General features: G+C 39.1%; 1 protein-coding gene across 1 annotated transcript in view; it reads left to right on the forward strand.

Moving 5' to 3' along the window:
- The window catches only part of LOC108303007 (A disintegrin and metalloproteinase with thrombospondin motifs 12-like), a 237,788-nt gene that overhangs the window by 87,515 nt on the left and 129,550 nt on the right, over positions 1 to 20,723 (forward strand). Inside the window, exons 5-6 of the mRNA XM_037737886.1 lie at positions 1,906 to 2,102; positions 2,826 to 2,909. Coding sequence (XP_037593814.1) covers positions 1,906 to 2,102; positions 2,826 to 2,909 — 281 coding nt within the window. The remainder of the gene's footprint in view (positions 1 to 1,905; positions 2,103 to 2,825; positions 2,910 to 20,723) is intronic.

The following is a 20,723-nucleotide window of genomic DNA, read 5'->3' on the forward strand; positions in this document are numbered from 1 at the left end:
TGTTGGCCTCACGTATGTCTTCTTTTGTAAAGTGTCTGTTCATATCCTTTGCCCACTTTTGAATGGGCTTGTTAGTTTTTTTCTTGTAAATCTGCTTTAGTTCTTTGTAAAGCATTATTATTTTGAAGTCAAACTCACAATGCTAAAGTTTGAATTTATTTAGATCTATGATGATGTTTCATTTCTTTTGTCAATATTGCTGAATGTGTTCTAACTTCAAATGGACAGTGAAACTGAGAAACCAGGAAGTGTTACACACCAACCAGTATACACAACTCCACGGCCCAGAGAACACCAGGGGAACGGGAAGGATACGGTGCTAGCTGTCCCCACTCATAGTCTGAGACAGGGCCTCAAGAGGGGTTCTAGTTTCAGATGCTTCAGAGAACAGGACCAGAACTAACAAGGAGGAATGACAGACAAGCAGGTTTCAGCTCGGTGCAATTGAGAATTTCCCAAGAGAACAGGATGCCCTGTGAGTTGCTGAGTGTCCCCTCCTCCTGCTGAAGGTATTCAAGTTCAGACTGGATGGCCATTACCAGAGATTAGGAAAAGGACATGAAGTTTGCCACTCTGCTTCGATGTTCTGCCCCTGCCAGGGGCCCAGGGTACAGATCAGGGAGAGGCAGGAAGTGTTTGTGACTGTGATCCTGATAGAATTCTTCAAAGACCCAGATGCTGCCCCTGTATCAGCCCCAGCATCTTTCTTTACTCTCATCTGGTCAATCTGTCTTTTCTCTGCACCCTAAGCCATTCTGAGCCCACTGGAACTTTTTACACTTGATCTCCACGTAGGTTAAGTACTTGCTTCCTGATGTGTGAAGTAGCCTTTAACTAGTTTTGGTTTTAAACAGACCTCTTTCAAGTTAGAACGTGCTCCCTACTTAACAGTATTCTGGGATTTTTAAGAATGATTATGTGTAACTATTTGTCTTTCTTTATAATTCTGTAGCCTCTCCTAGATTTTGTCTTCCAAACCATAACCCACATGTATCAAATCCTTTTCATACTAAAATCTGTCAGTCACCTTGATAATTTTGCTGTCCTTCTTTGGATCTTTTCCACCTCTTTTTGTACCTTCTTCAAGTGGAATGCCTGGAACCTTCTGCAGTTTCAGCTTATATATATTACAGCTTTATACATGTTTACTCTACAGGAAACAGTGTGGTGTATTTTTTTTTTAATGCTGATTTTAGGCCATAGAAAATACTGGATCTTTTACTGATAGGCTGCCCAACTCTGGGAAAGTTATTTAACCAGCCACTTTGAGCATCAGTTTCCACCTCAGTCATTCATGAGGATAAACAATGGAATAAACAACCCGTTCATGAGGATAAACATTTAAAAGCCAGGTATATTGTCTTACACTCAGTAGGCACTGAATAATTTAGAGGAGGAGAAGAAAGAGAAAGTTCCCATTGTTGGTTGTCTTTTCAATAGTGGAAGACATACTTTAATGTAGTAGGTAACAAACATTTTTATAAGTACTTTTTGAACCTCTCTGTAACATTTTCCCTCTACTTTTCTGCCTGATATCCTCGCACTTCCTACCTCCTGTTTCTCAGGAGAGCTCTTGGTAGACAAGAAAGAGGGTACCAGAAAGTGTTTGAAAGCCCATTGAGAAGGAAAATATTATTTCTGTGTTATTCTCTTGGGAATTCAGTGATACTGAGCAGGAGATGGATAACATTTCCGAAATATACATAGTTGGAATCTCTCTGTAAGATTCAAATTTCTCTTGGTCATAGTCATTTAAATTGATCTATTTCAGCCATGTATATAAAAACATTGCGTTTATATTTTTAAATGTAAATTAAGCTTATGGCCTTGCATCTTTACAAATATAAGTAGATAATATATGAGACATATACAGTGTTAGACCATTGTCTTCTGTTTACTGTTTAGACAGTGTTAACATCTCCCAGAAGCAAGAGCTATGGCGGGAGAAGTGGGAGAGGCACAACTTGCCAAGCAGAAGCCTCTCTCGGCGTTCCATCAGCAAGGAGAGATGGGTGGAGACGCTGGTGGTAGCTGACACAAAGATGATTGAATACCATGGGAGTGAGAATGTGGAGTCCTACATCCTCACCATCATGAACATGGTATGCCTGACTACATGGGAGGTGGGGCAGCTGGTGAATAGATGTAATTAGAAATACATAAACAAATAAGAAATGCCTTTTTTGGTTCTTTTAAGTTATTTTTTTAATAAATATATATGTGAATCTAGCCCATGCCTAAGGATGAACATGGATGAAAATTCAGGATAAATTAGTCTTTCCCTTAAAAATGTGTATCCTGGGAACATTTTATAATTTATTAGTTACATATTTCTGATAGGTATTTACAAATGACTCAATCCTTTTAGTGTGGCTTTGTCTCATTGGTTTATGTTAGTAAACCAAAGAGTAAACTGAGGCAAAGAAGTAGAGCATAATTTCCTCAAAGTAGTTAGAAATAGAATTGGAATAAAGTTAATGACTCCTAATTTTGAGTTTCCTCTTTGCATTATTGATGTTTTCTGCCTTCAAGAGGATGTTAGCTCTGTTGAGATGGGAAAGAGGAGAATACTGTGGCCTGAGTTAAGAAAAGAAAAATGTTAATCCCTCAAACACACAGCCAAGGAATCACCCTGAAAGATTGTCTTTCAATACTGTAATGTGGAATGAGCTGTGGGCATATTTCACTCTTCTTAGCACACCACCAAACATGTCTGACCTATAAGAAAACCTTTATCTTATGTGCATTGCAATGCTATTTTCTACTCTGGTATTTATTTATCATTTCTTTATATGGGCCTAATGGTTTTCTCTTTCTGACCCTAGGTCACCGGGTTGTTCCATAACCCAAGTATCGGTAATGCAATTCACATTGTTGTGGTTCGGCTCATTCTACTTGAAGAAGAAGAGGTAACATTTTCCCTCCACTTTTCTGCCTGATATCCTCGCACTTCCTACCTCCTTTTTCTCAGGAGAGCCCTTGGTAGACAAGAAAGAGGGTACCAGAAAGTGTTTGGAAGCCCATTGAGAAGGAAAATATTATTTCTGTGTTATTCTCTTGGGAATTCAGTGATACTGAGCAGGAGATGGATAGCACTTTCAAAATATGCATAGTTGGAATCTCTTGACAGTCATTGCATCTAATAACACACACATGAGACTTACCACAGTCACTAAAGATGTTCTGCAAAAGAATAGACTAAATCACGACATCGTTGGATGGTTTCAGTAAAAGTTAAGAAAGACATGGAAATGTTGAACTTTCGATACTGTTAATTTACTTTTTGCATATTTAACACAAGTCTCTCAGATTTGGGGCCTCTTGTCTATCTGCATGTTTACCTTTGGGATTTCATCTATTATCAGAGACTTACATGTCATCTACGTTCTGAGACTCTCAATTGATACCTCAAGCCTAGACCTCTTCATTGAGCTTCAGGCTCGTATCCAATTACTTACTTGAAATCTCCAGCTGGCTGTGTTAAAATCCATTCAATCTTGAAAACTTCATAAATCCAAAATGGAACCTTGATTACTCCCTGCCTAAATCATCTCAATTCTGCCACCTCCATTCCCCAAATTGCCATCTTACCCACTCAGTGAATAGTACTATTATGCATTGGTTACATAAACCCAGGAGAGATTTTTGAATCCTTTTTTTACATGTTCCACATCCAATAGCAAGATCCTACTTCCAAAATACATCTCAAAACCACCTACTGTTCATAATCTCTGCAGTCATCACATTGGTCTGACCTTATCATATCTTGTAAACGCTACTGCAGTGAACTACCAAATGGTTGCTTCCTATTTTCAGCCTTGCCATCAGAATTCATTCTCCATGGATGATCATTTTAAATGCAGCCATAATTGATCATTTTAAATACAGACTGAGGTGCTACACTGCACAAAACCCTTTAACTGCTTTCTGTTTCTTTTAGAACAAATTCAAAATTTCTTGCTGTGTGACCTGTGGAGACTTTCATGATCTTGCCTCCGTCCACCTTTCTGGTCTTTGCTTATGTTACTCTCTTCCTTGTTTCCTTCTTTCACACTCACTGTCTACGTACTTATGACTCCCAATGCCTGAAACATCCTTCTCCTTGTTCTGCACGTGACTGACACCTTGTCATGCCTCAGGCCCTGTGTAAATGCTGCCTCTTCAGAAAGGTCACAATGACCAATTTATTCAAAGCAGACCCCCTAACTGCATTCATCACAGAATGATGGCAGTCTCACAATTCATCATGATTCTGTGTATTTACTTACTTTTTTTTTTTTTGATCATCACAGTCTCTACCAGAATATAAATTCCGTGAGGGTGGAAGCCATATGTCTTTATTCTGTTAGATCCCTAACACCTAAAACAGTGCCTGGGACACAAATAAATGAAAGAAGTAAAATGTAATGAATGGAAGGACCAGCCAACTGATGAAATCCCCTTGCAATCTATAGAGCTTAACCAGCAGCTGGGATATGTGAAGAATGGCGTCATTCAGCTCCCCATCAGCAAGAGACCTGCAGTCAGAATCCCAAGGGAGGGCTTATTGTTTTCTTGACAGGAAAAGTCTCCACAATCAGTTAGAAGATTTTTCAAAAAACAATCTCTGGAGCCAGGGTCCATGTTTTCTTCTTACCCCTATAATCCCATCTCCCCTCACCACCTGAAACATACTTTGGGTTTCTTGGAATACCAATGGATATGTCATGTCCCTTCATGTGATTTTTTTAATTAAGAAAATGTATTCAAAACTTGGAAAGCAGGCAACATGAAAATTATATATCCTTTTAATGTTTAAAGAGACCTATCTGATTCTATGAAAATGTAACTGGTTATTTACTATCGATTGGGGCGCAGATGTGGTCAAGTTAGATGCTGACATGTAGAAAATGATAGAGTACAAATGGTTCTTGCCTAGTAGAGGTGAAAATGATTCGAGTCCAGCAGAGTAGACAATTCTGAAGATGGTTTTATTGGTTGGTGGAACCAGGCCAATAAAAATCGGTATCTAATTTTGTATCTAACTCGGCTATCTCGTTCAGCAGTTCTCCCCTGCTAGCTATAGCTGCATCAGTTTTTTTGCATCCGCCTTTGAACCAGCTTTTCCATCTTGTCTGTCTCCTCATTAATGAGCAAAATTATCTTACCTGTCTCCTCACTAATGAGTTAAATTCATCTTGAACATGTGCTTGTTATATATTTGTATGAGAACTATGTTTTTGATTTTTGAAAAGCATACTTTGATAACTTGGAGAAAAAATGTTTACTTTTTCATAATGGTTGAGCACATAGGCATTCCTAGATACAAATGTGAAGAAACATTTAGTGTTTTCAGATTAAAAAAAAAGAAAGAAAAATAAAAATATTTCTGGGTGTAAGAAGGAAAAATCCCTGGGTTTAAACTGCTGTCATGAAAAACAGAAGGAAAAATCTTGACCCTCTGTAGTCCCAGCAGCACCACTGGTAGGAGTTCATAATGTGGCTTCCATGGATCAGGCCCCTTCAAACTTTGCATCTCTTAATTCCCAAGAAATAATGCTGTCAGGGCATCTCCATGGCATGTTGATGCCAGTGAAGTTGTTTGAAGGAGCTTGATTGGCCAGTACCCAACTCCATCACAATGACACTGTTTATCCTCTTCCCTACCAATCTGGTTTTGCAAGTGCAAAGAAACACATGATTCGCTTCAGGAAGCCATGGCTCTCTGTCTCCCACTTGCCAAACATTATCCTCGTTCAAGCTTTTCTGGAGGCTCTAATTAGTACAGGTTTCACAAGTTAACAGCAGAATTGCAGTTTACAATTCCCATTTTCCTGATTCCCAGGAAATGGCTCAAGCCATTCTTCATATCTGTGACTAATAAGCGCCCCCACAATAGACAGCAACGGTTCCAGCCCTTCACTAATGTCAACATGGCTTACACAGGAAGTAGAGTGTGAGGTCAGCGCTGTGACTCCTTCGAACAAGTTGACCTAAGTTCAGTAACTCTGAGGAAGTTGTATCATTGATCCATACCCATTTTTCTTTATCCATAATGAAAAGAGGGTTGTGGAACATCGGGTATATGTCAAACTCTGTGCTAGCACCAGGGATGCAAATATGAACACAAGTTCCATTTCCTGATTCTGAGGAACTTTAAGTCTACTGCACGAAAGCACAAAAATAGAAAATTTCAAGTTGAGATTGGCATGAGTATAAAACTACTGGGATAGAAAAGGGTACTTGGATGTCTAAGCTGGGATTTTAGAAAATAAAAAGGAATTAACTAGTGAGGAAGTGACATGGTTACACTTTGTGTCCCCACCCAAATCTCATCCTGAATTGCAAGACTCATAATCCCCACATGTCAAGGGAGAGATCAGGTGAAGATAACTGAATCATGGGAGTGGGTCTCCCAAGCTGTTCTTGTAATAGTGAATGAGTTCTTATGAGATCTGATGGTTTAATAAGGGACTCTACCCCCTCTGCTCGGCACTTTTCCTTCCTTCCACCTTGTGAAGAAGGTCCTTGCTTCCCCTTCACCTTCCACCATGATTGTAACTTTCCTGAGGCCTCTCCGGGGCCAATTAAATCTCTTTCCCTTATAAATTACCCAGTCTCGGGCAGTTCTTTATAGCACTGTGAAAATGGACTGATACAGGAAGGAAATTCCAAGTGGAAGGACCTGCATGGACAATGGCTTTATTCTTAAACCAGCACTATGCATATGAGAGGCAGTGGATGTATCACTGTTATTGGACCACAGAATGGGAGGTTGAGAAGTCTTGTTGTGACAGAAAGGAAACAAGTGATTATGCTAGAGGCAGGAGAGGAAGCAGCCACTCAAAACCTGCCCATCTCCACTCACACTTGGGTTTGTCCCAGTGTTTCTCATTATTGTCCTCTCAGTTGCAGAAGCCAGAAATCTGGAATGCAATGATACCTCCTTCTCTCCCTCCTGTGTCAGGTTCGTTATCAGGTACTGACCATTTATCTGACTGTCTCCATTTATATTACTTCAATTAAAGATACAGTTATCTTTTTTCTGGACTACAGTGTTGTATACTTTCTGGTCTATTCAAAACCAATTGGATTTCTTTTCATCTTATTTCTGCAATGTAGTCAGGATAATCTGAAAATGGTAATCTGATCATATCCACCCTCCTGCCACCCCTTCTCCAACCCCCATACCTGGCTTAGTTTAGTCCAGTGGTTTTCTGATTCCCTGTCTCATCTCTTGCTACTCCTGCCTTTGCTCTTGAGAAGTAGCAATAACTCATCATGCTTTTTCAAGGCCTGCCACTGGTCTTGTTGCCTGGACTGTCTTTTTATGTTCACTTAAGCTGTTAGTACTTAAGCTGTTCAGCTCAATCTCAGATTACAGCTCCAGCGTCGCTTCCCTGGGGAAGCCTTCCCTGACCCCCTTTCCTAGTAAGATTCTATTATTTACTCCCATAAAACTGCATTTCTCCTCAACATGTTTCACAGTTGTAATCTTAGATCTATTTGATTAATACAGTTTCCTCAATGTAAGACTTAAGAGCCAAGGTTGAGGTTGGTGTTGTGTATATAATAGACCCTTAATAAATATTTGTTCAAATATTAAGTAAGAGAAAGTATGTGAATGAGGCCAGCAGTCCATCAGTGAACCAGCGTCTGTGACAGCCAAGTTGCCATGAGCCTTGTGGCCACATACAGGCTTTGGATCTAATCCTGTGGGATCCTCTAGATTATTCCAGCCCAACAAATGAAATTAGAGAGATCACTCAGGCTCTGTGGAAAGTGTGTGAAGAGGGGAATCCCGAGATTGGGTATCTGAAATAGATTCCTTTTATTAGTGACTTTCTATCACTCTTGTCTTTCTCATTCTAAATACATCTCATGGGTAACACCATTTGGGGCTTTATTTCTCTGTGGTGGGTTCAAGAGACTTTGAGGTTAGGCTATTTATGCAAAATTCAACTTTTATTTGTCAGTTACCACCACCTAAAAGTCACTATGAGATTTCATCACATTTTGAGGATAAATTGGATTATTGGGTGTAAAACTCTCTTTGGAGCAATTTGGAAGCTTTCTCAAAGGCTAGATGGTCATATTTCAAAGCAGCAGAAACTGAGGCACACAAAACCATGTTCTGAAAAGACATGTCAAGTGTATTAAGAAACCATGGGTCAAGAAAACAAACAGTGCGTTCATGTAGGAGCCAGCATGCTCTCACTCCTGTCATGCCCCTGTCTACACCTGAATTGAGCTCTGATTTTTATTTTATGGCCCTAATTCCATCCTTTTAATTTTCTCCTAGGACTTGGACACAAACTTGACCTCTAAGCCCTTTCCATTTTAGACCAATTTGTTTGATGGCCCCCTTGCTCCCCACTTGGACCAGGGGTTAGTGATGGGATTAGACTTTTCTCTCCAATTCTCATGAGCAGCTAGATATCGTGGAGAGTACAAGATTTATCATTACTTCCACTGCTTGCTAGCCATATAATTTTTGATAGGTTACTTAACTTGTCTGTGTCTCCATTTCCTCATTTTGTAAAATAGTGATAATTATATGTACTTCCTAGCATTGTTGTGAGAGTCAAATGTCTTCATTCATGTAATACTTAGCATAACATCTGGCTTGTAGAAACTGTTCAATAAATGTTACCTATTAATACCAGTCTTATTATTTTTATCATTATCATCATAATTTGGTTCCCACAAAAACTCGGTAAGCTTATTAATACTATGCTCATTTTGCAAGGACTTCAAAATCCTTGGAGGAAAATAAAAGCCCTAAAGGACAAAATCAGGATAATAAAATGTTGGGGACTTCTTTTAAGAACAAGATAGAGAGACAACTGGGATGATAGTGAGTTGGATGAAGCCAAATGAATCCCATCCTAAGTGACTGTGCCATCCACTGGAGGAGCCTGATGGTGTTGGGCTAGCTTAAAGGTACAGCAGTAGGACTGACAGCAGGGCGGAGACAACTACTTCCACAAAGAAATTTTTCTTGGCCTACTGAGTGGTTTCATGTTGAGTTTACTTTTTTTGGAAACTCTGGAGTTAAAAGCCTGTTGATTTAAAAAATTCAGGCTACTGGTTTAACCCTCCCCCCAGCTGATGTGTGGGTCTGTATTGTTCTTTCAAAGCAAATTTCAAAAATATTGGCAAAGAATTTTTAGACTTTGTGCATGTGTGTGTGTGTGCATGTGTGTGTGTGTGTGTGTGTGTGTGTGTGTGTGTAACAGAGACAGGGTCTCACTCTGTCAAGCAGGCTGGAGTGCAGTGGCACATAGTTGACTGTATCCTTGAACTACTGGTCTCAAGCCATCCGCCCACCTCAGCCTCCCAAGTAGCTAGGAATACAGGCACTTGCCAGCATGCCTTGCCATTTTTTTTTAAAAAAAATGAGGTCTTACTATGTTGCCCAGGCTGATCTTGAACCTTAAAAATAATTATCTTTTCCTCTGGTAGTCAGATGAGTTGTCCCTTAGACACATGAGAAGTTTCAGATTAAATCTTTTACAGCTTGTCTCTTCTCTGCTCATCCTCTTTCTTTCAGTAGCCTAAGCCTGACTAGCAGAGCATGGTCAGATTGTGCATTGAGTCAAAAACTGCTATCAGAAATTCCAAGAGAAATCAATACAAGATTCTTTTCATTACAGAAAGAGCTTACAGAGACAGAGGACAATTTATAACAAAAGCCATGTTCTTGCAAAATTATTTCCCATGTGGAGCTATTTTGTGAGCTTTTTCCTCTAGGTCAACTTTCCATCCCGTTAATTCACATACACAAATGTATAGAAAAGGGGAAGTGGAAAGTGAATTGGATTAGCTTGAGAAGAGGAAGTGGAAAAAAATAAACAAAAAGAGGAATCTATTTTTGTTTGCAAAGGAAATGAGGAAAAAATAGTGTGAATGGAGGTTTGTTTTGACGTGCTCAAATAGTTACCAGGATGCTTTATGGAAAATGTTTAGCACAAGTTCCCTCGCATTTACTGTGAGCCATCATAGTCTCTCTGAAGTTCTGTTGCATTTTTTGTGTGCTTAGGGCTACCTCATTTGAATGCATACCTAATTACTATTCTCAAGGCTCCTGTGATCAAGAGCATTCAATAAATTAAATGAGTGTTTCTTAGCCTTAACCCCTTCTGAGACTTGAAGATTAAGAAGCTAAAAAGGTTGAAAAAAATGTATTCAATTACAGCTTTCTGGAAGAGTTGTGACATTTAATAGAAAAGACGCTGTCACTGAACTTGTGTCAAATGTCACATATTGCAGATGAAAGTTCTACACAGAGGCAAAGTATCAAGCTATAAGTAATCATTAACTCAATTAATTGTGCACTTGCTTTGTCTACATGAGGAACTTTAAATAGGAATAGGAAGAAAGCAAGAAAGATTTTGAGAGTAGACTTAGGACCCTAGCGTTTTTTTCCCTCACCAATGACTGAGGTTATTCAGAAGTACTTTTATAGAAAAATCAGAATGTAATAAGAATCTCCTACGTTGAGATTTTATTTTACTATTCACCTTCTTTCCCTCTCCTTTACTCCTTCCCCAACAGCCCAGCTGGCAGAAAATCTCAACAATCATGCAGACCTGGCCCATATATTTAGATGATCCAGCCCTGACGTGGTTCTCACTATTGCTTGATCACTTTTTCCCTGTTATCCTCCTTATTCCTGTCAAGAACTAGGCAGAGTCTGTGTTTTAGTCAATCTTCTGCTGCTCCTTTCTCTATAACAGAATATTACAGACTAGGTCATTTATAAAGAACAGATGTTTATTTTGCCCATAGTTCTGGAGGCTGGGAAGTCCAAGAGGATGGCACCAGCATCTGGTGAGTGTCATTCCATGGTGGAAGGCATCACGTGGCAAGGAAGCATCCAAGACAGAGAGAGAAAATAGTGCTGAACTGATCCTTTTCATCCCTGCAATAACAAACTCACTCCCATTTATGCTGTAGGTAATAATTAACTCAATTAATTATGCACTTGCTTTGTATTAATCCACTAATTAATTAATTGAGTTTATTAATCCAGTATTAATCCATTTACGAAGGCTCTTAGTCACTTCTTAAAGGTCCTACCTCCCAATATTTTTACCTTGTCAATCAAATATCAGCAGGATTTTTTGAGGAGACATTCGAGTATAATAATCTGAGATTTTACCCTGCTTGCAAGCTAACAAGTTAGTCTGCCATGCTTTCATGAATGCAGTGCTGGCAGAAGACATGAAAATCCTGAGTCACAGACAAAGGACTTTATTGCTCACAGCATAATGGAGCATGAGCATCTGTTTTAACCTGTCCCTCTTGTCCGATAAGTTGCATCAGGGTGTTGCAGGCAGCCCAAGTGTATGCCATGCATACAGTGGGTTTTATCCCAGCTGAGGACCCCAAAAATATAAAACCCCAATCCTTTAAAACAGACTGTAAGCAAACTTGTCCAACTTTTGCCCCAGAGGAAGCCATCACCTTTATTATTATGGATATAAAGTTTTGCTTTTCTGTGGAAAAAGTCTATCTTCTAAGGCTGTTTGCTTTACAGCATCCTTCAAAGGATACTCTGGAACAAAACCTGTGTCTTTGTTCACATGGTGTTGCAGAAACGTGAGACACCCATGTAGAATCATCTACTAGCAGTTCCTATCATAGGCACTGGAATTGTTATTGCAGATTTTCTGCTGAGTTTTCACACTTCTGGCCTATTTACTGCCCCTTCCCTAATCCACAGAACTTGACTCTTGACTAACTTACCACAAAACTTCCCATTAACCTAATCATCACTCTTCCTGGCCTAGTGGATATATTCTCTCCCTTTCTCCTTTCCTTCATGGATGGTGTGCATCTTCAGTTTTGTCAGCCAGTATACCTGCTGTAAACCAGGGTATATTCAGTGCCTGAGATGAGGAGAAGAACGAACCTTAATTCTTGTTCTAAAGGAGCCAAGGGGAAAACAGGCATACAATTTGATTATTATCACAGCAGTATTACAGCAGCAAGTGCTGTGAGCCAAGTATGAAGAAGGTATACTTACAGGAACCTAATCCAGACTAGGGGGCAGGGAAAGCTTCCTGAAAATGCCCAAATTAAATCTTAAAGAATGAATAGAGGCTGAATGGGTTAAATGGGGGTAAGAGAAAAAGGCAATCTAGAAAGAGGGAGCATCTTGAAGAAAGGAAGCCCTATGGGAGTATGTGAAGGGGATCTGGGCGTGCTAATACCAGCAGTCATTGCTGGAGCATAAACTGTGAGGTTGCAAATAAAGGGAATGCTTCCTCGAGGCTAGATTTGGAAGAATTTTGAGCCATGAATCATGATATGGCAGACTTTTGTTTTGATCCATCAGGCAACAGTGAGGAGGATGGATTTGAAGAGGGCTAGGATACCGTAAACTAAGCATAGAATGAAGGTTTGGGCTAAGGGAAGTAGGTAACAAAGATGTAGAGGAGGTAAAATCACCACGTGATGACAGATTGGGATGCAGGATATGGAAGGAGAGGGGCTAACAAGACGTTGGCATTTCTAGATTGGACAACTGGGTTGGTGGTCGTTCCTGCAACCAGAGCAGGCACAGAAAGAATCTCAGGTTAAAGTGGGAGGAAAGAATTTTGGGGATGCTGAGTTGAAAGTACCTGTGGAGGTGACCATTAGGAGATTTAGGTACATAAATTTGAACTCTGGGAGAGGTTTGAAATGAGATACAGATGTGGGAGTCAATAATCACATTTTGGAAAGATTTCCAAAAATATGACTGATTGAGGGTGAACTAAGCCATGAACCTAAGGAAGGGCAGAAGAAGATCATCTCATAGAGGAGCCTGGGAAGTGGAGAGAGTAGAAAGAGGACAGAGGTAAGGACCTCGAAAGAAGAAGTTATCTGCTTTTCTGTTTTCCTCCTCACTGAGGGTAGGATTGTGAGGTGGAGGAGAAGAAATAAGCCATAATCATCTGTTGGTTAATTGCTAAGTCTTTCCAATTATTCAAAGCAGTTTAGGGAAGTCCTCAGTTGTATTGAAACCACTAGTCCTAAACTCATATCTGCAAACCTGTGTTCCAAGCCCTGCTCTGCCAATGCCTGCTTTGTGACTTGCTAAGGTACTGCCTTTGTGTGACCTGGATTTTCTCACCATTTACATCAGGGTATTAAACGTGTAATCCCTGAGGCCCTTGGGGAAACGCGCTTTTCATTATGATGAAAACAATGGAGGCAGCATTTAGAGTGTAACATCTAGAAGATGACTCTGTTTTCTCCACAACCATAAGGTGGGTCCTTGCTGACACTGAATTTGGTTCAGAAATACGGGAGACTGGATCTCTGTAAACATTCACTTTTTCTAAACAAACACACATGGATTGGAATGTACATTTTTTTCAAAATGGCGCTTCAAGCCAATGTATGAAAGGACAATATTGAAAGGTCGAGCTTTTCAGATCTAAGAAAATCCCACTTTGAACAGTGTGCCCTTGCCGGGGACTCTGTGAGCTAAGGGAGAATAAGACCTCTATTTCTGCCTGTGTAGCGCTTCAACTCTAATAAGCTTTTATATTCATGGTTATTTAACTAGGGATCTTAATTAACTTTAGTGTAGGTGTATTGGTGTGTGAATGTGTAGATGTAGAATTGTGTGGATGTGAGTATGTGGAGGTGTGTGCAGATGTGGCATGTGGGTGTGTGGATATGAGTATGTGGATGTGTGTGTATGTGAATGTGTGGATGTGTGTGGATGTGTGTAGATGTGAGTGTGTGTGTGTGTGTATGTGAGTGTGTGGATGTGTGTGGATGTGTGTGGATGTGAGTGCGTGAGTGTGTGTGTATGAGAGTGTGTGGGTGTGTGGTTGTGTGAGTGTGTGGCTCTTCCTACCCACTGCAACCCTTCTGAAAGACTGCAGGTTCCCTTTGATTCAAAGGTATGAGTTTTCACATATAATCAGTGAGTAATCTGCATAGAATCATACCAGAAAGTGTTATAAGATCTTCTATTGCAACTCTCCAGCCTTGGTTCAGACCAGTTATTTTTGAGGTGTTTTATATTTTTTGTTTGTTTGTTTTGAGTTCATTGTACATTCACATGCAGCTGTAAAAAATAGTACAGAGAAATTCCTTTTACCCTTCATTTATTTTTCTCCTATTGGTAACATCTTGTGTAGTCTTAGTATAATATGACAACCCAGAAAGTGATATTCCAACCATTCTACCTACCTTCAGATGCACACAGTGGTGTGTGCATGTGCATGAACATGTGTGTATACATTTAGTTCTATGCAATTTTGTCACACATACAGATTTGTGTGACCATCACCACAATTAACATTCAGAACAGTTCCCTCACAAGGCTTTTATACTTCCCTCCCACCTATATACCTAATCCCTGGAGAGCACTAATCTGCTCTGTAATACACTGTATTATTTTGTTATTTCAAGAATGTCATACAAATGGAATAATACCAGATGTAACTTTTGAGACTGGATTTGTTTCATTCAGCATAATTCCCTTGAGATCCATTCAAATTGTGTGTATCAAGAGTCTGTCTCCTTTTTCACTGAGTGGTATTCTATGATATGTACGTATTTGTTTAACCATTTACCCACTGAGGGACATTTGGGTTGTTTCCAATTTTTAACTATTATGAATAAAACTACTATGGATGTTCAAAGACAGGTTTTTGTGTGAACATAAGTCTTCACTTCTCTGGGATAAAGGCACAGGAATGCAACTGCTAAGTTATATGATCATTGCCTATGCAGTATTTTTAAGAAACTACCAAACTGTTTTTCCATAATGACTGCATCATTTTTCATTCTCACCAGCGGTGAATGATTCAGTTTTACCACATCCTCACCAGCATTTGGGTGTTGTCATAATTTATTATTTCAGCCATTCTGGTAAATGCGTAGTAATATATCATTGTGGTTTTAACTTGTAATTCTCTGATAGCTGCTAATGTTGAACATCTTTCTATGTGCTTATTTGCTATGTGTATAGCCGCTTTGGTGAAGTGTCTCTTTATGGCATTTGCCTATTTTCTTATTGCTTGTTATTTATTGTTGCATTTTGAGAGCTCTTTACATATTTTAAATATAAGTGCTTTGTCAAATATATGGTTTATAAGTATTTTCTCTCACTCTGTAGCTCATATTTTTATCCTCTTCATAATCTTTCTCTCAAAGCAAAAGTGTTTAATTTTGATGTGATCCAATTTATCCATTTTTCGTTTTATTAATTGTGTTATTAGTGTTAAGTCTATAAATTCTTTACCTATCCCCAGGTTCCTAAGATTTTCTCCTATTTTTTTTCTAGAAGTTTCAGTTTCACATTTTATATTTAAGTCTATGATCTATTTCGAGTAAATTTTTGTACCAGATATGAGGTTTAGATCGAAATTTTTTTTCTCTCTCTTTGGTTTTGGCCTGTGGATATCTAGTTGCTCCAGCACTATATATTTATTTTTCCCAAGTGCAAATAATACTTTATTGTCTGGATTTGAATTTTTTGCTACAAGTTACTTAATCTAAGACTTTTGCCTTTCTTTTAATGCTACACCTCCTGGCCTCAACTCATATATTCAAGAAATGCAGAATAAGTATAACATTACTTTAAGCAAAAGTTTAACAGATTTACTATATTATAGAGTGCAAATATAGTGATGCATTTCAAAAGCAAATTGAATTAATTCTCAGATCATGATATCCACACAATAACCACACACAGTAGAACTAGTAACATATCCTATGTGATGCCTGGACTTTACCCATTGGTGCAGGATTCATTGTGCAACGTTTCACAGATTGAGTATGGTTTGGGTAACAGCTTCCCCATCCTCATAGGCAACATCCTCATGGGCAATGTGAAACATCAAAAGTTTTAGGGAACTGGATGATATAATTGCAACAAACAAAAGAAAAGACTGTGGTAGAAAACAGGAGAAAGACTGGACAAAGAGTATTCCTTTTATGGAAAAGAGCTTTAGAAATAACCACAATCCAGGGAGGACTGCAAAGAATTATGATTTGCTGATCATAGACATGTTCAATTTTATTTGTTCGAAAGTTGACGTCCACCAACAATTGTATTGATTACATTCAGACCATGGTTTTTCTATTTTTCAAATGAATGCAAATCCCTATTTTTGGTTTACTTTACATCTCTTTATTAAAATGCATGTTTCATTATTGTTTTAGTCTGAACACCTTTTATTTTGGGGTGACTCTGCTTTCTGTCTGCAATTTCTCCCGTAAAACAAGGAAATTCAGAACCTGAGTTGCTATTGAATTAAGATATTTTCTCTGAACCTGATTGTGTCATCAGTGGGAAACTTACAATTTTAATAAATGGGGACTGACTTACAGGGGAAGGGGAAGGAACAAATCAGTTAAGTATCTTATCAGAATCCTCCAGAGGCCAGGTGTGGTGGCTCACACCTGTAATCCCAGCCCTCTGGGAGGCCAAGGCAGGCAGATCACTTGAGGTCAGGAGCTCGAGACTAGCCTGGCCAACATGGTGAAACCCTGTCTCTACCAAAAAACACAAAAATTAGCAGAGTGTGGCTGTGTAGGCCTATAGTCCAAGCTACTAGGGAAACTGAGGCACAAGAATTGCTTTTACACTGGAGGATTGTGCTACTGCATTCCCGCCTGGTCAACAGAGTGAGACCCTGTCTTAAAAAAAAAAAAAGACATTCTCCAGGGCAGATTTAACTGTGATATAAATCAGTAAATCAGTCATCAAGGAACAGACCCCCTATGCCAAAATAGATGCTAGGACCACTAAATATCAGAACACAAACACAGGTGTCCCCTTACAATGGTTTCATTTATGATTTTTTGACTTGAGAAAACAATATGTATTCAGTGGAAATCATACTTCGAGTACCTGTATAATCTTTTCATTTTTAGTACAGGATTCAGTAAATTACATATGATGATTTTTTTTCCAATTGTAGGCCAATGTAAATGTTCTGAGAACATTTAATGTAGGCCATGCTAAGCTACAATGTTTGGTAGGTTAGATGTAGTCATTGCATTTTTAACGTATGATATTTTCAGTTCATGACTAGTTTTTCAGGACGTAGCCCAGTTGTAAGTCAAGGAGTATTTGTGTCATTTACTTCTTGTTGCCTGGGGTGGGAATTTGTCAGATTTGCTTCCTAGTATCTTGCACACAATAAAACAAATGCTAGGATCCAAAAATATTGGAAGCAGGTGGAGTAGCATGGTGAAGTTAATTGAGAAAAGTCTTTCAAAGGTGCTCTGGAATCTTAATGATTTCCAAAACTGTCACCTTTGAGCTTCTCTATCTTGCCTCTGGTAGCCTAATTAATAGAGAATGACTTTTTAACTGGTATCAAGTTCCACTCCAGTTCAAAGGACAGCTGTCAGGAGAATGTGGCTGAGAACTGAGGAGATCCTTGATTATCTAATTATTTTTCGAAGATAGAAGATACGTGGATATTTAATTATCTAGCTATCTTTAGAAGTCTTTGGTTTAATGAGTGCTGTCATAAATAAGTAGCCAAGGTATTTTAAAGCCTTGCTAGGCAGTCTTGGGGCTCTATACAGAGTTTGGTAAGTTTTCAGATTATTTAATCATTAACAGGGCTTCAGTATCTTCCCATCCTCCACAGCAAAGTAGAGAGCTATAGAGAAAATGTAGTCTTTGAGGTGCACACGAAATAATGAAGGACCTATGGAACTTGCAAATATGCCAAAAATGCTACAGATACAACCACTGGTATAACCAATTGCAACCATACAGAAATATTCTTATTAATGAGGTTGTATGTGTACTTTTTCAAGTGTGAGTCTTGGTAGGTAAGAAATCTTTTTTTTTTCTATTACCCAGGCTGGAGTGCAGTGATGTGACCTTGGCTCACTGCAACCTCCTCCTCTAGGGTTCAAGCACTTCTCCTGCCTCAGCCTCCTAAGTTGCTGGGATTACAGATGTGCTCCACCACGCCCAGCTAATTTTTGTGTTTTTAGTAAAGACTAGGTTTCAGTAAGTGAGAAGTCTTGCATTTTATGTGCTATTTGTGGCTTTACCACTTGCAAACCATAAGTGATCAGTTCTAATTACTAATGTAAACTTTCTTCTTATTAGTAGACAGGGGTTAATCATTACTCTCCTAACCATTAATAGTTCACATAGTCGTTGGCAAAATCAAATAAGATGAAGCATGCGGAAGTAATTGATACGCCAAAACACACTAAGCATGAAATGTGGATTTATTATTATGTAGAACCTCACTGGGACTCACATATATGAAAAACTGATTAATCTTGTGTTTATTCTACACTAATCAGTATAATAGTTTATAGCAATAATTTAAGCATACCCTTAAAAAGACCCTGTATAGAAGATACACCTGAAAGTGAGTTACAAGCTAGGGGATCAGGAGGAGCCAACCCAAAGATTGGTTCCTTACCTATGATAAACACCTGAGCCTCTCCCCCATCCTGTGGAACACAGGCTGTACAGGGGATTGAGGCCCTGAGTTTTGTAGTAAATGAAGGTTGCCAGGTGGAAGTTGCTAGGAGATTATTCAGTGAAAATACTGCATAAACTACATGATGTCAGCAGGTCGTTGTAGTTTTTCTGCCAAGCCCTGTGCCACTGGACTGTGTATGTTAACGGTGGAGGGTGTCCAGGTTCTTGGAGTCTTAAATGAAGAGTTGGACAAAACACACAGGCAAAGCAAGGAAGGAATGAAGGGTTTTACTGAAAATAAAAGTACACTCCCCAGTGTGGGAGCAGGATTGAGCATACGGACTCAAAGTCCCTGTTACAGAATTTTGGGAAGTTTTAAATACTCCTTAGAGGGTAACCAATACCCCATTGGCTACTTGGGGTATACCCTATCTAAATGGAGAGGATGAAGTAAAGGTACAAAGTCATTTATGGGATATGCCCTATGGAGAGGATATTTCCTGTTATAGCCGAAGTATGAATGGGCCTTATTTCCCTGCCTCTAGACCCTATTTTCCCGCCTCATCTTCCACCTGAGAGATGTGATCTCTGTAAATCTTCATGGGAGGCAGAGGGATCAATGGTAGGAAGGCAGATATAATGTCCAGCCCACCACTGGACTCTCTCCCCATCATTACGCCCGTATTAAAATCCTGTATCTCATTGCTGGCCTTGGGTTTCTTCTTCTGCCTCTTGAATCTGGTGCCTTCCCTATCGAGGTTAATAGAGGTTTGGCACATCTGTGGTTTCCACCTAACATCTTTCTATCACATTTGGTGTAATTGTTGGCTGTTGCTCACGGCTTTGGCTTCTGTTTAGGCCCTTCTCCCTGATCTCTCTTTCTCTCTGATACATTTTAAATTTATTTTTTAATTGACAAAAATTGTATTTATTTTTGGTGTACAACATGTTTTGAAATATGTGTACATTGTGGAATGGCTAAATCAGGCTAATTAACACATACAGTACCTTGCATGCTTATTTTTTTGTGATGAGACTACTTAAAAATCTACTCTCTCAGCAATTTTCAACATTCAATACAGTATACTTTTATTAACAACAGTCACTGTGTTGCACAATAGATCTCCTGAACTTATCCCTCCTATCTAAACTGAAATTTTGAATCCTTTGACAAACCTCTCCCCAGCCCCTGATCTCTGCTTCTGAGTTTTACTTTTTTAGATTCCACATAAGTGAGATCATGTGGGATTTGTCTTCCTGTGCCTGGCTTATTTCACTTACACCTTCCAAGTTCATCCATGTTGTCACAAATGGCAGTGTTTTCTTCTCTTTTAAGGCTGAATGGTATTTATATATATCTTATATTTTCTCTATCCAGTCATCAGTCCATGGGCACTTGGATTGATTCTGTGTCTTGCTACTGTGAATAATACTGCAATGAACATGGCAGATATCTCTTTAACATACTGATTGTATATCTTTAAGATATATAACCTGTGGGGTTGTGGGATCATATGGTAGTTCTATTTTTAAGTTTTTGAGAAACCTCCATGCTGTTTTCCACAATGGCTACTAATTTACATGTCAACCAACAGTGCACAATGGTTCCCTTTTCTCCATAACCTCTCCAAATCTTATCTTTCATCTTTTTGATAATAGCCATTTTAACAGGTATGAGACAATATCATATTGTAGTTTTAATTTGCATTTCCTTGATGATAAGTAATGTTGAATTTACATATATATATATATATATATATATATGGAGAGAGAGAGAGAGAGAGAGAAAGAGAGAGAAATACCTATTAGGGTCCTTTGCCCATTTTTCAGTTGGATTATTTGTTTTCTTGCTATTCAACACAATTTATTGAAAAGGCTATTTTTCAGTTGATTGCTTTTTTACCTTTGTCAAAAATCAGTTGGGCATGTCTAGGTGGGTCACTTTGGGGTTCCCTGTCTGTGTCATTAATCTGTGTGACTATCCCTGCGCCTATATCTCACTGTCTTGGCTATTATAGCTATATAGTAAACTTTAATGTGAGCTAAAGTGATTCCTTCCACTTTCTTTTTCTTTATTTTTTTTTTCAGAATTTCTCTAGCTAAATCTGAGGCCTGGAACTTTTAAAATAAATTTGAGGGCCGGGCGCGGTGGCTCAAGCCTGTAATCCCAGCACTTTGGGAGGCCGAGGCGGGTGGATCACGAGGTCAAGAGATCGAGACCATGCTGGTCAATATGGTGAAACCCCGTCTCTACTAAAAATACAAAAAATTAGCTGGGCATGGTGGTGCGTGCCTGTAATCCCAGCTACTCAGGAGGCTGAGGCAG

The sequence above is a fragment of the Cebus imitator genome, unplaced genomic scaffold (assembly GCF_001604975.1).
Source record: "Cebus imitator isolate Cc_AM_T3 unplaced genomic scaffold, Cebus_imitator-1.0 Scaffold44, whole genome shotgun sequence".
Classification (NCBI taxonomy): domain Eukaryota; kingdom Metazoa; phylum Chordata; class Mammalia; order Primates; family Cebidae; genus Cebus; species Cebus imitator.